Source organism: Poecilia mexicana, unplaced genomic scaffold, assembly GCF_051168715.1.
Source record: "Poecilia mexicana isolate PSO_F unplaced genomic scaffold, ASM5116871v1 scaffold_13, whole genome shotgun sequence".
NCBI classification, from domain to species: Eukaryota; Metazoa; Chordata; class Actinopteri; order Cyprinodontiformes; family Poeciliidae; genus Poecilia; species Poecilia mexicana.
This window is the reverse complement of record NW_028263382.1, coordinates 6,143,073-6,156,772: the sequence shown is the minus strand read 5'-3', so window position 1 is coordinate 6,156,772 and position 13,700 is coordinate 6,143,073. Positions and strand designations below refer to the sequence as shown.

Here is a 13,700-nt window from a genome sequence, read left to right as displayed (position 1 = left end):
GAACTTCAGGATTCAAACAAAGAACTTCTAAAAATAATAATATATTTATTACCTAAAATACAGTTTTGGGTAATAAAACATTAGTGATTGTCGCAAAAGATGCATCTGCAGCTAAAAATCCTTCAAACATAACAAAACATTCTAAACTTTAATCTTTTTTCAGATTTTTTTTTTTTTTGTCTTTTCAGCAACAAAAAATCGTTGAAGAGTTTATTAAAAATCCATGTATTTATCAGTGTTTGTAGTCAAACTGGATGTTTTCCCTTTTACTGTTAAATTCAAAGAAGAAGCCTGGATGAATACTTTGGTTGCACCTCACAGTTTCCATGGTAAGATGTTAAATTGTCTCTTATTTTGAAAGGCTGGTTTTTAAATATGAATCTGCATCAAAATGTCTGACCTGGCAAAACCACGTTAAGTCATTCTTGGATCGTGATCAAGTAAAGGGCCGCCCAAAATCATTCTGAGAACCACAAATGGCCCCCGGACCGCACTTTGGACAAACCTGATCTATGTAATTATTTCAGCTTTAAACCTGTTCCAAAAAGTCTGAAACCAGTTTGAGAAGGGATGAAACCCCTTTTCTAACTGGTTTCAGACTTTCTGATTTCTGTTGGGTCGGAACCAGAGCTTCTCATTTGTTTCTCAAATTCAGTAATAAACATAAATTAAATTGGGGATTATATTTTATGCGAGATGTCAAGGCAGAGTCCCAGTTTCCGACGGTAAGTGAACGCATCCTGATGTAGAGTTTTAGTTTATAGAAACTGGTTCTGAGATGAAGAACCTGCAGCAGTAAAAGATTTAAATCATTTTTTATTATTATTAAAGATTATTGTCTTGTGATAAGCAGCTGAGTCATAAATTTTCACTCCAACATGAAAACATTTATGAAACGGTGTCATTTATTTCCTGAACATTTTGTTCTGACCCGTTTGAATAAATCAAATAACTCCAGGTTGGGAAGTGAAAGCGGTTTTTGTTTTTGTTGCTGATGTTAAAGAGGAAACTCTCTGGTGTTGAAATCAAGGTGAGCTAAGTTTTCCCTGCAGCTTGTCTTGCAGGATGTTGGTTTTCCGCACCAATAACAAACCCAACTGCTGCTCCCACTGAATGAACAATCACTCTTCTTCCTCAGAAGAAGATGACCTCTGACCTCCTGCTGTATAGGTGAGTGATGAAAACCGAACGTTTTGCCAGAACTTTTGGTCTTTTCTCTCTCGTTCGCGGTTCTGCTGAGAGTCAATATTTGAACTGTGGTTAAAAGTCGATCGATGAGCTGGACCTTCATTTCTCCGGAGGACTGACGCTCCGGAGGCAGACATGTTGTCGTCCATGTCGGCGAATCTGGGCTTCCTGCTGAGCTGCTCCACGCTGATCCAATGTTCAGGTGAGACCCGGATCCACCGGATCCACCGGATCTGGATCCAGATGTAGAGAACCGGGAGATCGACACCTTCTGTGACGCCGTGGAGTCTTTAAAATGAGATTCAGACCGTTTACCATCAATACGGTTAATAATTAAACAAGTAGCAGTCAGAGTGCAGGGGTGACGGCTCTGGCCGCCGTACATAGAAGAAAAGGAGCAAATGTCCGCTAAAAGAAATTCTAGAAAAAAGGGAATTTCCGAACTCCAAAAGTCAAAAACCTGAGGAAGAAACTCAGAAATTGTCAGATTAATATCAGCAATTTTCTAGAAAAATCTCCACATTTTCTGATCTTTAAAAACTGAAAATATCTGACTTTTGAAATTCAGAATAAGAAAACTTCCAAAAGTAAAAAAAAAATTGAGATTTTTCCTAGAATTTAATTTTGCTTCTCAAACTGAAATTCCAAAACATTTTGTAGAAAATTTGAGATTAAGCAAAATTTTTCAGATTTTCTTTCTAGAAAATTGTTGATTTTTTCAAATTGACTCTTTTGTTCTGTCTACAATGGCTCTAATGTGCTGTCGTAGGTCAGGCGATGTCTGAGTAAAGTTTTATTTACTCCTCAGTCTTCATCGACCAGCCGACGGCTGTGCAGGTGCTGCAGTCCTCCACTAGGAGGCGCCGTGCCAACTCCTTCGCCCTGGAGGAGATGCTGCCAGGAAACCTGGAGAGGGAATGTTACGAAGAGCGCTGCTCCAAAGAGGAGGCCGCCGAGATCTTCCACACCCACGAAACCACAGTACGACTAACTCTGGGGCCACACTGGGGGTTAGGGGCCATATTATGGGACAGGAGGCCACACTGGGGGTTAGGGGCCATATTATGGGACAGGAGGCCACACTGGGGGCCAGGGGCCATATTATGGGACAGGAGGCCACACTGGGGGCCAGGGGCCATATTATGGGCCAGGGGCCACACTGGGGGCCCGGGGGCCACACTGGGGGCTAGGGGCCATATTATGGGACAGGAGGCCACACTGGGGGCCAGGGGCCATATTATGGGCCAGGGGCCACACTGGGGGTTAGGGGCCATATTATGGGACAGGAGTCCACACTAGGGGCCAGGGGCCATATTCAGTGATGAGGTTTATCTTCCAGGGACAGCATGGTGGGTCTGGTTGCCCTGCAGTGTCAGTTTCAGGTTTGTTCTACAAATAGGGGGAATTATTAGACATCTTCTGGTGCAGTTAACTTTATTACATTAATATTTGGAGACGCCGGCTTATATGTAAATTTGCTCTGTAAAAAAATAACAGCAATAATTTGGGTCATTTAGTCATAAGAGAAAAAAACTGAGGTTAATTTTTCAAAGTCATATTTTCACCATGTTATTTGTTTGCCACAGTTTCAAACTGAATCTTCTGTTACCAACCTCGTTTTGTCTCGTTAGCAAGACAAAAAAACATTTTAAAGCTAAATATTTAGTTAGATCTGAGCTTGATTAATATTTAGCTCATCTCAAATATGTCACTCTGAGCTCAACACTAAATAATTAGGTATTTAGTTTTGAGTCAGGAAAGCTAGAGAGGGAGTGTTGAGCTAAGTACTTAGTTTGCGAAGTGTTTAGTTTGAAAATGTAACATTTGTAGATGATGGAATAACGTGATGAAATATGTCTTTGGAAAATGAACCTGGATTGTTTCTACTAGTCGTTGAGTTGTTTTTGCTGCAGATATTAACTCTAAACTCTCATCCACAGATGGAGTTCTGGTACAGATACCAAAGTGAGTAAAACTGTCATTCATTTACCTAGCAACACTCTTTGGTTACCTAGCAACAACCTGTTGAGTAACTTGTGCAGTGTCTCATAACCACTTTAAAAAAAACAAAAGCATTGCAGAGAGAAAAGTGTGGATGAAACGGTTATCCACAGTTTGGCAATATTTCAGATAATTAAAACCACAACAACAACAAAAACAGTATAACAGTATTGATATCAACCGATATGAAATGATTATACCGTAATTTGTTTTCCTGCCGTATCGTCCAGCCCTAGTTATGCCTAAAACCATTATGTTGCGACATGTTTTGGTTTTCTCGCTGAATTTAGAGCTGAATGAGAAATTTACCTGATCACATGACCTTGATAGGTATAGTAATTGTCTGGTGACATGATTAACTGATGACATTACTGCCAGGTGACAGGTCTACCTGTGTCTTCTCTGTTTGTAGATCTGAACCCGTGCCGGACCAACCCCTGCCTTAACGGAGGAATCTGCAGTCAGGACCGGGAGGAGTTTCTGTGTCTGTGTCCTCCCAGGTTCCGCGGGAAAACCTGCGACTCGGGTAAGAAACGAGCTGCTACTCGGATAAACAACACCTGTCGGCCACGACGTCACACACCTCACCTGCTACCTGTGTCTGTGCCGTGTCTAGAGGTGTTGGAGTGTCGTTATGGGAACGGTGGTTGCCTGCAGTACTGCCAAGACCTGCCAGGGGGCGCTGGAGTTCAGTGTGGCTGTGCTGACGGATTTAAACTGGAGGCTGATGAAAAGAGCTGCACACCAACAGGTAACCCGCTACGTATACATGATCTAATCTGAAATAAACCTGGTCTAATCTGAAATAAACCTGGTCTAATCTGAAATATACCAGGTCTAATCTGAAATAAACCTGGTCTAATCTAATCTAATCTGAGACAAAGTTGATGTGAGTCTCACCTGTCTGACGGGTCATTATCCTGTGTTGCACTAATTTACCTGTCTAATCTGTAATTCCCACCTCCTCCTGTAATCTGTCAGATTTTTCTGAGGTGAAACTTTCCATAACTGCTTTATTCTCCCATTCAGTGGAGTTTCCCTGCGGCCGCCAGCAGATGGCAGCGTTGCACTACAGTCGCTCCCTTTTGGATCTCCTGGAGGACACCAACGTTACCATGACAACGGACCAGAACAGCACCAACATGAACACAACTCAGCACAACTCAACAGAACCGTCAGAGGCAACAAACTCAACATCTGGTTGGTCAACTTCAGTTATTACAGCTGAAACTGTCAGACCTGAACCTGCAGAGACACACAGAGACGGTTACAAACACGGCCTTCTGTCACCTGAAGGATATTTATAATGTTTCCTTGAACTGTGTTGTTGCTTAAATGTGCCATACAAATGAACTTGATTGATTGACTGGCAGGTGGGAACCAGACGGAGGGACAAATGGAGGAGAATCATTTGACTCGTATTGTGGGAGGAAACCTGGAGAGCCGAGGAGGAAGTCCTTGGCAGGTTAGTCTTTTACTGATGGATCTGTTCAGGTTCTGGTTGCTTCTGTGTGGATCTGTTCAGATTCTGATTGATTCTGACCGGTTCTGTCCAGGTTCTGGTCCACAGGTCAGACGGATCCGGGTTCTGTGGAGGAACCCTGGTTTCAGAGCGTTGGGTTGTTTCTGCAGCTCACTGCTTCGAGGACTCAGCGGACCATGTCACTGTAGGTGAGAATAGAGCTTTATTTTGAAAAACCTGGCTAACTGGTTCCTGTTCCTGTCCCAGACGGGCCTACTGGACCAGAACAAACCGATGGGAACCATCAGCCAGTTTGATTGGTCTCCGTACTGACTGACTGGTTTGATGTCTGATTTACTGCTTTGATTTAGTTTTTGAGTGTTTTAAGGTCTTGCTACAGACTATTGATCAAATTTAAGTCTGGGATTTGACTAGGCCACTCTGAAACTTGATTTTACTTTTCTGAGCTGGAGGTAGATTTGCTGTTAGTCTTTGATGGTTGAAGTTTCTCCTTCAGGAATATTTACTAGAAAGTATAAACTATGAGAAAACGTTATTGAAGTCCACGCGCACACAGGTTTGATTGACAGCACTAAGCCCCGCCTCCTGGCTCTGATTGGCTGTTTGCAGTTGACAGATTCTTCATCTCATACTGTCACGACATGGTGACAGATTCAACAAATATATAAAAAATGTTTTTTATAAAAGTTACATTCATTGTTTCTTTTTCAAGAGGATTCTGGTGAGAGAGCAGCTCCGTTTACAAGCATCAACATTTACATCCAACCAGAGAAACATATTTGTTTAGCTTAAAAGCATCAAAGCATAATATCATAAAAACATCTAATAAAAAAATAAGCAACAGCAGTCATAACTCTGCTCATAAGGTCTGTTTTCCTTTTCTCAGTTTCTTCGTCTCATGATTATTTATTCCTTTGTTTGTTTGTTTTTCAGGTGACTACGATAAAAAACGTCCTGATCCGGACGAGCAGAAGATAAAGATCCAGCAGATCGTCGTCCATCCTCATTTCCACTCCTACACTTTCGACAGCGACATCGCCCTGCTCTACCTGGCCCGGCCGGCCCTCAGGGGCCCCACCGCGGTCCCCGCCTGCCTGCCGGACCCCCACCTGTCCAGATACCTGCTGAGGGTAACCCGGTTCCGGCCGTGAGTCTGGCTGATGGATGTTTCGGGTTCTGACCGGCTGTCTGTGTTCAGGAAGACACTCGGGGCGTGGTGACGGGGTGGGGCGCCACGCAGTACCTGGGCAGCTCCTCCCGCTTCCTGAGGAAGGTGACCCTGCCGGTGGTCAGCTACCAGGCCTGTTCTGCCTCCACTGAACAGGTGAGCTACCCCCACCTGCAGGGGGCGGCGCTGAGCTGAAGTCAGAGCTCACCAGGTTTTATACTGCAGAATGACATTTTCCTTCTGGTTTACTTTGGACTTTGCTAGATTTGCTAACTTACCGTTGCAGGAAAACCGTTTATCACTACAAGTCCCCTAAGTACCACACTGGACTCTTCTCCTATCTCTCTTTTTCTTTTTTTCATTTCACTATTATTGTCTTTTTTGCACAACCATTTCTATCACTTGTGTTTGTCATACATGTGACAATTAAAAGTTGAAAGGAAAAAAAGAAAGAAAGAAAGAAAACCGCTCCGGTCACTGGTGGCTATGCTGACTAGCCTTAGCAGAGAGAAGAGATGGAGGATGAACATGGGCATGATTGACAGCACTTAGACCCGCCTCCTGGCTCTGATTGGTTGTTTCTAGATGGCACTGGGAGAAGGCAGAGGAGATTGATTTTTTTAACAGATCATCTGTCTCATATCAAAGTATCACAACATGGTAACAGATTAAACAAATATGTAAAAAAAAATGTTTTACAAAAGTTCCAAAACAAAAATGTCCAGGAAAGGCCGTGGGTGGCAGCAGGTGGTTTGGTTCTTGATCGCACTTCCAACTTGATTGTTTGGAAAAAAAAAAAAGTTTTACTTCTTGCAAAATATAGACAAAACAATAACTAAACATTTCTTAGAACTTAGTTGGAAATGAAAGTTGACTTAATCTGATATTTTAAGTTCAAAAAGTGTTAAAAACAGAATCATTTTACCAAAACCTTCAGACATTTTCCAAACAAAAGCCTCCTGCATGCACCCGCTGTGTTCTTCATCACGTAAATTAATGTGAGTCTAAAATTTATCAAAGTAATCTAGACAATTTCAGATATAAAAAATTAATTACAGATTTTGTTTCTGAACTAACTTCAGTATATTCTACCTTGTGAAAGAAAATCTAAATTGATTTTTATTCAACATAAATGTCCATAACAGTTACTGCAGCTTTAAAACAGATTTCTGTTTGGTTGATATGCAGCTTGTTTTCCAGCAGGGGCGCTGTTGCTCTCATTAACTGATCAGTTACCTGTTGCATTTTAGGCAAGTTTTTACATCATTACTGTCGCTTTAAATGATTTTTTTCTGTTGAAAGTTGTGATTTTAAAACCCTGATGTTTCAGAGTGAACCCTCCTCTCCTCCCTCTTCGTCCTGCAGGTGATCACAGACAACATGTTCTGTGCAGGTTACCTGGAGACCAACATGGACGCCTGCAGCGGAGACAGCGGCGGGCCGTTCGTGGTCCACTACCGAGGAACCTGGTACCTGACCGGGATCGTCAGCTGGGGGGAGAAATGCGCTGCGCGGGGGAAGTACGGCGTTTACACCAGGCTGGGAAACTTCCTGGGCTGGATCAGAGACACCATGCAGAGGGTGGAGCGGAACCAGACTCTGAGCTGATGAGGCTTTGACTGGACCGCATCATCATCATCATCATCGGCGGCAGCGGTGGATTTAAAGGAGTCCAATCATTGTTTTCTATGAGAGACAGAAAGTTTTCCAGCTAAAACTCAATGTTTATTTTTTTAATAACAGTTTGTATTTGTTTTTTGTGCAAATTTGCAACATTTATTGGAAATGCAACAAAATGTTGAAGGATTGTTGAGCTTCTCCGTCCTGCAGGCAGCAGGATGTGCAGGTTTAATAACCCAGAGCTGCTCTCGGTACCAACAGACGCTGAATTAAGCAGACGGGTCACATCAGATCGTCCTGTTAGGAATTATGGGATGTTTTCATAAAGGCTTAATGAATTCATCAGATTCTGCTTTTAATAAACAGATTTTTACAGAAATCCTCATTTCCTCTGATTCAAACTGAAGGACCAGCATCGACCAGATCTGATTAGTTTTTTGCTCTATTTTGATCACCTTTGAGTTGAGAATTTCATAAAAAAATATGTATTTTAAAAAACTTCACATCGGCGGTCAGGTCTTAAATTCAGTCCAACTTCAGTTTTCTTTCAGCTTCCAAACTAAAACCAGCCTGAGGTTGTTAACAAGAATCAAACTTTAGAGCTTTTTCCAAACATTAAAGCATAAAAACACCAACAGACCAAAAATATTAGTTTTATGAAATATGAAACTGAAATCTTAATGAGAAACACCAGTGACAGAAATTTATGTAACAAACCCTGAAGGTCTTAAAGACTTAAAAACAAAAGGTGATTAAATTGGAAAAAATTATGTTTCATTTTTATGAAGAAATGTAAAACAGTTCTAACAGAAATAAAAACTAAAAATAAACTAAAAGCAGTGATGCTCAGCAGGTTCACACACGTCAGTGGGAGTGTCTCCAAGAGGCTCTGCCAACAAGAAAAACAAGAAAAATCAGGAAGAAAACAACAAGCGAAGCTGCAGGTGATACACGACGTTTCTGAAGAAGAGCTGTGATCCGGGTGAGTTTTTCTTTTCTTTATATTTTGTAGAGATAAAACTGCATCAGAGCTTCATTCATGACTCCACAGTGAAGTTAGAGTCAGGCTGCAACTCGACAGACTGTCACTCCAACGTTTACTTCAGGAAGTGAGAGACAAACTCCAGTCGAATTGCAGACAAACACCAACAGCAAACAGACGGAAAAGCCACAGAGTGAAGGTATGCAGAGGCAGACTCAGTCGTTTTGGGGCCCAGGGCCAACCTTTGCAGCGGGGCCCCTGCCGTAATGTACTGATGAACCCTGAGGGTGAAGATCCTGAAGGCCTGCCGTTCTCTCACAGGGTGGAGCTCATAATATTCACTCAGTGACTATTGTATTAAGCCAAGTAAAACTGTTTCTGTTATACCAACTCCAGAATCATGTTTCTCATCCAGTCAGTTTAAACTCTGAGGAAACTGAACCTCCTGACCCTGAGGTGAATCAGAGAATAAGAACCAACATTTACCGCTTCAGATGAATCCTAACAATCTGTTTCCTCTGCAGGTGAAGGCAGTGTGAGCTGATGTGGATTCAGCAGCATGGATCAGGATCAGGATGTGAATGAGAGGGTTCCTCTGCTCAGAGAGCAGAAGAAACGGAGCAGAGGTCAAAGGTGAGACCAGCGTCTCTGACTGGCTGAGCTCAGTATGGACATCACCGCATCTTCAGCGTTTCTGTTTTTGCTTTTGTTGTTACAGTTCAGAGGACCAACATCCCATCCCAACATGTCTGACTTGGTGTTGCTCATTCTGGTACGCTTTCAGCTTTTCTCCAGTTCATGATCATCCACTATTTATCATCTAGGAAAGATTGAATGCTCAACTGTTCATTTTTGTTTTTCCAAAACTTTAAAAACCATCAGCTTAAGTACCACTCTTTATTAATCCACAACATCCTGTGAATGTATTCAGACTCATATAAATGTCCCCAACATGTCTGAAATATCACAATGAGAGCTTAGAAAGAGAAACTGGAGAAAACACAGTTCTGTGTGAAACAGCAGTGTGAATGCTGACCTGTTGAATGAATGAAAACAGAAAGATCATCAAGAAAATGGAAAAAGTGAAAAATTACCAAAACGTAGAAAAATGTCCATTTCCTGCAAAAATGCAGTATATATACAAAACTAATACAAACAAAATTAAGAATAGAACATTTTATAGTAAGGGCAAATTCACAGCATAACAGCTGGTCAGTTGTTGAAAATAAAAATAAACTGAAATTTCACCACAACTACAGACAATGTTAACCTGCAAACTTTTCCCTTTTTGTTCGTGGATATATTTTTCTAGCAGCACACAGAGACCAGACTCACCTGAAGCCCAGCCTGTAACTGGACCAGAGACGGTGTCAGAATACGAACCCAACTCTGGATCAGAAACCATTCCAGTTTATGAACCAGAACCTGAGAATCTATCAGGATATGGACTCAACTCTGAACCTGAACCTCCATCTGAGGCCTTATCAGGATGTGGATCAGAACTGGAACCAGAACCTGACACCCTGTTGGGATTTGAACCCAAATCTGAACTGGTACCCGGATCAGAAACCAAATCACTTAATGAATCTGACTCAGTACCAGAAACTGAGGCACCATCAGGGTTTGAACCCAACTCTGAACCTGAGCCTCCATCTGAGACCTCATCAGGATGTGGATCAGAACTGGAACCAGAACCTGACACCCTGTTAGGATTTGAACCCAAATCTGAACTTGTATCCGGATCAGAAACCAAATCAGTTTATGAACCTGAATCAGTACCAGTACCTGGATCTGAGACTCTGTTCGGATTTGAACCTTTACCTCAGACCATCGCTGAACCTCCAGAGGATTCTGGACCTGAAGATGATCGCTCTGCCAATCAAAGGTAAGTTTGTCTTATATTCCTCATATGTCTGAAATTTCATGGTGAGAGCTTAGAAATGGGAATAATTAATGTAAACCAGGGTGCATTTCATACCAACTACAGTTGTTGACCTGAAAACATTTACCTTTTCTTTTTAACCATGTTTTTCTAGCAGCACACAGAAACCAGACTTCCCTGAACCTCAACCTGGACCTGAGACTGGATGCGAACCCAACGCTGACCTTTTGTCTGGATCAGAAACCAAATCAGTTAATGAACCTGAATCAGTACCAGATGCTGAGGAAACATCAGGGTTTGAACCCAAGTCTGAAACTGACCCTCCATCTGAGACCTTATCAGGATGTGGATCAGAACTGGAACCAGAACCTGAGACCCTGTTGGGATCTGAACCTTTACTTCATCCTCAGACAGTCTCTGAACCTCCAGAGGATTCTGGACCTGAAGATGATCAATCTACCAATCAAAGGTAAGTTTCTGATATATCAGAATGTCGAACACATTTCTGAAAACATTTATTTTCTTGCACACTTTTCCAGCCTCACACAGGAACCAGAGACACAATCAGAATACAAACCCAACTCTGGAGCTGGATCAGAAACCAAATCAGTTTATGAACCTGGATCAGTACCAGATGCTGAGGCACCATCTGGGTTTGAACCCAACTCTGAACCTGAACCTCCATCTGAGACCTTATCAGGATGTGGATCAGAACTGGAACCAGAACCTGACACCCTGCTGGAATCTGAACCTTTACCTCATCCTCAGACCGTCTCTGAACCTTCAGAGGATTCTGGACCTGAAGATGATCAGTCTACCAATCAAAGGTATGTTTTTTTATATTTATGTCCCGTATATCTGGAAAATAATTCTGGGAATATATTTTTCCTTTATCATACTTTTCTAGTCACACACAGGAACCAGACTCCCCTGAACCTCCAGCTGGACCTGGGCTTGAGATTGAATCCAAAGATGAACCCAACTCTGAACTTGTATTCGGAACTGAATCCATATCAGTTAATGAACCTGGATCAGTACCAGAAGCTGAGACACTATCAGGGTTTGAACCCAACACTGAACCCGAACTTCAATCTCAGACATTAATAGGATGTGAATCTGGATCAAAGCTGGGACCAGAACCTGACACCCTGTTGGGATCTGAACGTTTACCTCATCATCAGAGCATCTCTGAACCTCCAGAGGGTTCTGGACCTGAAGATGATCAGTCTACTAATCAGAGGTACGTTTCTGTTATGGCCCCTATGTGTCTGAAACATCATACGGTCAGACTGGATGAAGTTGGTGAGGTTGAAGCAACACTCTGGAGTTGGAGGCATTGACGGAGCCCAGAGAAAAGGGCTTTCATTTGGCTTCAAGGTTATTCAATGGACAACCTGGAAACGTAAAGCAGGCTCCTTCCTAGATGATGGGAGATTTGTGAACCATGAGAACTGGATAGAGGGCTGCAGGGTTATCATGGTTGATATGGCTCCATATTGTTTGGAGCCATTAGTGCTGACTGATTTTATTTTTGGTGCAAACTATCTGATATTTGGAGCTGTCATCAGACCTTTCCATTTCTTTGCAATGTTTAAATTCCCAGAACAGTTATTGTGATCTATGAAAAATACCAACAACTGACCCACACATTAGGAAACGATAATGCTTTAAGTTAAATCTCATCTTTAGGGCCTGTTAGGTCCCTGTCTGACAGGTGTGAGAGTCTGACACTGGTCCTTGCCTATAGAGTTGGACTCTGCCAACGTTACCATTTGTCACTGATTCTGTTCATAACCTATAAGGACAGAATACCTAGGTGATCCATTTGGGTGACTTTAGGATCACGTCTCTGCTCTTTGCAGGGATTTTGCTCACAAATGAGGGAAAAATGGAGATCGACAGGCGAATTGGTTGTAATGGAAAAAATTACTTTAGCAAGAGTCTGGATGAGAAGAAATAAGAAATGTATTAAAACATGTCAAGGTGAGAACAGAAATACAGAGTCAAGGGGTCTGTCAAGTCTGCTCTGACCAACAGTGGATCTGGCTTCCTTTTATAGGTTCTGGTCAGAGAAGAGAAACTTGATTGGACTAGAGGTGTGAATCCCTGATTGTTATGTACCAGGGACTCTGTGGAGCCCAACACAGATGGTCTGATCATTTGTCTATTGTTAAGGATAGGGGTTTGTTCTTTGATGCTAAGGAGGGCAGATAAGTTCTTGGTTGGGGAAGAAACAATCTCCAGGATCAAGAACCTCTCCCTTGCTGTTGTAGAGGTCAATACGAGACCAGCTTGACCAATTTCATAATAAGATTATGCAGATAACCTAAGGCAGAAGAAGGGTGAGGAGCACATTTTAAAATTTTCCATTACATGGTGCAGCGTCTGCAGTGAAACGGGCGTTGTATTGATCTACCATGGTGAAGAAAGAGCTGAGTCCAAAGGCAAACCTCCCATCTACGTTCCTACCCTCATCTAAGGTCATGAGCTTTGGGTAATGGCTGAAAGTACAAGGCCACAGATACTGGCGACCAAAATGAGTTTCCACCAGAGGGTGTCTGGGTTCTCCCTAGAGATAGAAACTTGGTCATTTGGCAGACGCAGAGGAAAACCCAGGACACACTGGAGGGATGATGTTCCACTGCTGGGAATGTCTTGTGGTCTGGAGGAGATGGTCCAGGGAAGTCTGGGCCTCTGGTTAGACTGCTGCCTCGGTGACTCGACCCATACAAAGCAACATTTTACATTACATCTGTATATTTTTATATTTTCATTATAAATTGTGATTTTATATCAGAAACTGTTTTCTGTCATGAAATTGAAGTATATGTCTGTATCACAGGGTTCTACCATTTCATATCTGTAACGCATAAATTGATCTTTACAGATAGGAATAACACATTTATTGTCATTTTACTGATTAGAAAAAATCTTAAATAAAAGTGGTACTGAGGTAATTTTATTCAAATGAGTGAAATAATTGATATTTGAAAAACTTACAATTAATTCTGTAGTTTTTTTCCCTTGCAGTGATGAAACGTGAAGATGGACCCATCTGAAGCAGATGGGTTGGACTCTACATCACAAAGGGAGAAACAGGAGAGGTCAACGATGAACATGAGGTCAGACAGATTGAAACAGCATCCAGGAAACCATACAGACCAGAAACAACAATCAGAGATCAACCAGTCAGAACATTGATGACAAAGGGAGTGGCTGGTATTGGGAAATAAAAACACCAGAACATCCAGTTCATATTTCCATTCACCTTCAGAGAGCTGAATGTGCTGGAACGGGAAAAGTTCAGTTTGGTGGAACTTGTTCATCACTTCTTCACTGAAACCAAAGAAATCTGCAGCTTTGAACACTTCCAGGT

At 42.1% G+C, this 13,700-nt stretch overlaps 2 protein-coding genes across 6 annotated transcripts; both read left to right on the top strand.

Moving 5' to 3' along the window:
- The first annotated feature begins 1,058 nt into the window (after positions 1-1,058).
- Positions 1,059-7,839, top strand: LOC106914303 (coagulation factor VII). Of its 3 annotated transcripts, XM_014981020.2 has the most exons (12): positions 1,060-1,170; positions 1,268-1,390; positions 1,997-2,169; positions 3,129-3,153; positions 3,602-3,715; positions 3,806-3,940; positions 4,219-4,389; positions 4,563-4,654; positions 4,746-4,860; positions 5,606-5,802; positions 5,871-5,996; positions 7,206-7,839. In XM_014981020.2, the coding sequence occupies exons 2-12, from the start codon at positions 1,324-1,326 to the stop codon at positions 7,446-7,448; spliced, it is 1,458 nt and encodes a 485-aa protein (XP_014836506.1). In that variant the 5' UTR covers positions 1,060-1,170; positions 1,268-1,323; the 3' UTR covers positions 7,449-7,839. The 3 variants fall into 3 exon arrangements, with proteins under 3 accessions (XP_087867684.1, XP_014836506.1, XP_014836507.1); XM_088011558.1 differs by having other exon boundaries at positions 1,059-1,390; positions 7,234-7,839; XM_014981021.2 differs by having other exon boundaries at positions 1,060-1,390.
- Positions 7,840-7,935: 96 nt separating this feature from the next.
- Positions 7,936-13,695, top strand: LOC106914302 (uncharacterized). 3 transcript variants are annotated; one of them, XM_088011556.1, is made up of 8 exons: positions 7,936-8,442; positions 8,967-9,075; positions 9,161-9,214; positions 9,758-10,327; positions 10,479-10,793; positions 10,864-11,151; positions 11,232-11,564; positions 13,355-13,695. In XM_088011556.1, exons 2-8 carry the CDS (start codon positions 9,002-9,004, stop codon positions 13,365-13,367), a joined length of 1,647 nt encoding a protein of 548 aa, XP_087867682.1. In that variant the 5' UTR covers positions 7,936-8,442; positions 8,967-9,001; the 3' UTR covers positions 13,368-13,695. The 3 variants fall into 3 exon arrangements, with proteins under 3 accessions (XP_087867682.1, XP_087867683.1, XP_087867681.1); XM_088011557.1 differs by having other exon boundaries at positions 9,755-10,327; positions 10,482-10,793; XM_088011555.1 differs by having other exon boundaries at positions 9,755-10,327.
- Positions 13,696-13,700: the final 5 nt, after the last annotated feature.

Bases quoted from the DNA above. Each gene is read 5' to 3' on its own strand.
- LOC106914303 (XM_014981020.2), top strand. From the start codon at position 1,324: ATGTTGTCGTCCATGTCGGCGAATCTGGGCTTCCTGCTGAGCTGCTCC. The intron at 4,655-4,745 runs GTTAGTCTTTTA...GGTTCTGTCCAG, and splicing joins GAGGAGGAAGTCCTTGGCAG to GTTCTGGTCCACAGGTCAGA. The intron at 5,803-5,870 runs GTAACCCGGTTC...GTCTGTGTTCAG, and splicing joins TGTCCAGATACCTGCTGAGG to GAAGACACTCGGGGCGTGGT.
- LOC106914302 (XM_088011555.1), top strand. From the start codon at position 9,002: ATGGATCAGGATCAGGATGTGAATGAGAGGGTTCCTCTGCTCAGAGAG. The intron at 9,076-9,160 runs GTGAGACCAGCG...TTGTTGTTACAG, and splicing joins AAACGGAGCAGAGGTCAAAG to TTCAGAGGACCAACATCCCA. The intron at 11,152-11,231 runs GTATGTTTTTTT...ATACTTTTCTAG, and splicing joins GATCAGTCTACCAATCAAAG to TCACACACAGGAACCAGACT.